Below are 2,686 nucleotides of genomic sequence, written 5' to 3' on the forward strand. Positions count from 1 at the left end.
GAGAAAGTATTATAATGTTTGCCTTTCTATTACTAATAATATAAAAGCAATTGTTATAATACTTTTTGTATACATTTCAAATCCTTTGTTTAACAGTTATGTCAGATTATTAGACAGACTTCTATCCCTATTAGACAGAACTGTTAACGACGACAGCGAACAAGAGGGAGAATGTGAGCGGTGTGTGCTCTCAGCGCCGTCAAAATAAAAGTCCGGCCCGCCGTCAAAAAGCACCGGCCCACCTCGAACGCATCGGCCAAACAGAAAAACGTATCGGCCGATGCCGATATTTGAAAAATGCCGATATATCGGCCAACCACTATATAATATGCATTCTTTCAAGCAGACATATCAATAAATTTAGATTAATCCTTATTAGGGTTACTAAAGTCATTCAGTCAAGAGCAGTGAGTGATTTTCTCTCTTTCTTTTGTTGCTTGATTAACATTAACATGACATACAACAGCAACTAAATTAGGCTGCTGTCCCTTTAAAACCGAATGCCGATATTCTCCCAAACACGGAGTGGAGTTTAATTTATATGGACTCTGGTGGTTAACACGTTAGAGCGATTAAGAAACATGGATGAATTACAAAATAAAAAGTATGACATGCTTGCTAGTAATAAAAAGAGTTAGTAAAAGCGCTGTATACCACGAAAGAGAACTCAATTAGTAGTCAGATTGCCTGCGGATTTGTGTTTCGTGCGCTTACCAAAATCCGTCTAGCGAGTATTCATGTGAACACAAAGTGTGCAATTCGTTTTGACGTGTTTGGGATGTGTGTCAGTACCGGATCTGTGCATTACTGTCGGTCTGCTGTCCTTAATATTAATGAAACAACAATAACAGCAGCAGCAGAAATAGAAAGCGCCGTTTATCTTTATGTTGCACTTATTTATCCTGTTGTCATTTGTTTCTTTTCAAAATAAACTTTATGCAGTTTGTTTGTTCTTTGTGTCATGCATGACTGTATCTAACATAATTTATAAAATGGTAAATGTGCTATGCTAATTATTAAAAAACATCGCAAATTTCTGGAAAATACCACCACAAAATCAGTCGTTTTGAGCATAAAGATTACGAAATCCTGGAGGGACTGTTTAATAAATGTTGTGTGTATCTGAACATTCTTAAATCAAGACACGTTTACTTGAGAAGTTTATGAAAATGAAGTGAGTTTATGCTTAAAACAAGAACAAATATCTCCTGATGGCGTCAGAAAAACACATTTGTTTTCTCTTTGAATTTGTTGATTTTTCTGACCTCATTTGCAGATTTTTTAAGCATTAAGTTTTAAGCATAAACTTACTTCATTTTGATCAGTTTTTCAGAAAAGAATATTTATTGTGCCATTTTGCAGTCATTTTGCATCTCCAGTAAATGTATATTGATTTATGAATTTTTAGATATTTGTACTGGAAAACAAGAAAAAAAAATATTATACAGTATGTATGTATGTATGTATGTATATATGTATATATATATATATAAGATATTCACATAGAAAACAGTTATTTTAAATAGTAAAAATATTTCAGAATATTACTGCTTTTGCTGTATTTCTGATCAAATAAATGCAGAAGAGACTTCTTTAAAAAAACATTAAAAATCTTACTGTTTAAAAACTTTTGACTGGTAGTGTATATATATATAAATATGTAATTATTTGTTATCCTGATGATTTAATACATGGTTGTTTGTGTTTGTTTAGGGTCTGAAATACTCTTTCCAGACCCACGACCGCTTGTGTTTCGTCATGGAGTACGCAAACGGAGGAGAGGAGAGGATCTCATCAGACGAGCTGGTTTACAGTGATCTGATGCTTTAATCGCTCCCGCACTCCTTTCTCCCGCAGCTGTTCTTCCACTTGTCTCGGGATCGGGTTTTCTCGGAGGATCGCGCGCGTTTCTATGGAGCCGAGATCGTGTCTGCGCTGGATTACCTGCATTCAGAGCGAAACGTGGTCTACAGGGACCTGAAGGTCAGGAGCTCATCTGTATATCTGCAGTGACTCCTCTAAAGCATCTTCAGTCATTAATAAACCATCTATTATTACGGGAGTCACTTATGGATGAGTCTCACAAAAACACGTGCAGGTCATGTTTTACACAGTTCAGCACATTTTCCACCCAAACTGCAGCGTCAATGTGCGCTTTTTAATTTTTGACAAAAAATGACTATAATAATTAAATTGCTGTAAATTAAAGACAGTACGACAAAGATTACCATGATGTATTACTACTTTACATTTTAAGCTTTTTTTAATGCATTATAATGAGATTTTTTTGCATTACAGTATATGCATAGATATACAAAATATATTGATATAATAAAAAATAATAAAGGATTTTAATAAATAATAATAATATATTAATTTATAAATAATTTTTATATATTTATTTTTATAATTATAACCATTTATGTGTGTATTATTTGAAATATCAGTAAGACTTTGATTTTAAAAAATATATTTTTAAATAAAAATAATTACGTTCATATTCCAAGTAATATAGTGCATTAATGTAATGTCCTGATCACAAGATAAAATCAAATGAGAAGAAATTGTATTTTAATTAACTTGTGAAGTACAAGTATGCATCATAAAATAAAAATAAAACAAAAACTATAATATAAATAAAATTTTATATAAATTATAATCAAATAAAATGTAAATAAATAAATAT

At 31.9% G+C, this 2,686-nt stretch overlaps 1 protein-coding gene across 1 annotated transcript in view; it reads left to right on the forward strand.

The window, feature by feature from the left end:
- Window positions 1–2,686, forward strand: part of akt1 (v-akt murine thymoma viral oncogene homolog 1) — a 55,574-nt gene that overhangs the window by 38,427 nt on the left and 14,461 nt on the right. The window contains exons 8-9 of the mRNA XM_016522375.1: window positions 1,714–1,782; window positions 1,858–1,983. Coding sequence (XP_016377861.1) covers window positions 1,714–1,782; window positions 1,858–1,983 — 195 coding nt within the window. The remainder of the gene's footprint in view (window positions 1–1,713; window positions 1,783–1,857; window positions 1,984–2,686) is intronic.

Source organism: Sinocyclocheilus rhinocerous, unplaced genomic scaffold (assembly GCF_001515625.1).
Source record: "Sinocyclocheilus rhinocerous isolate Xijiao unplaced genomic scaffold, SAMN03320098_v1.1 scaffold1862, whole genome shotgun sequence".
NCBI lineage: Eukaryota > Metazoa > Chordata > Actinopteri > Cypriniformes > Cyprinidae > Sinocyclocheilus > Sinocyclocheilus rhinocerous.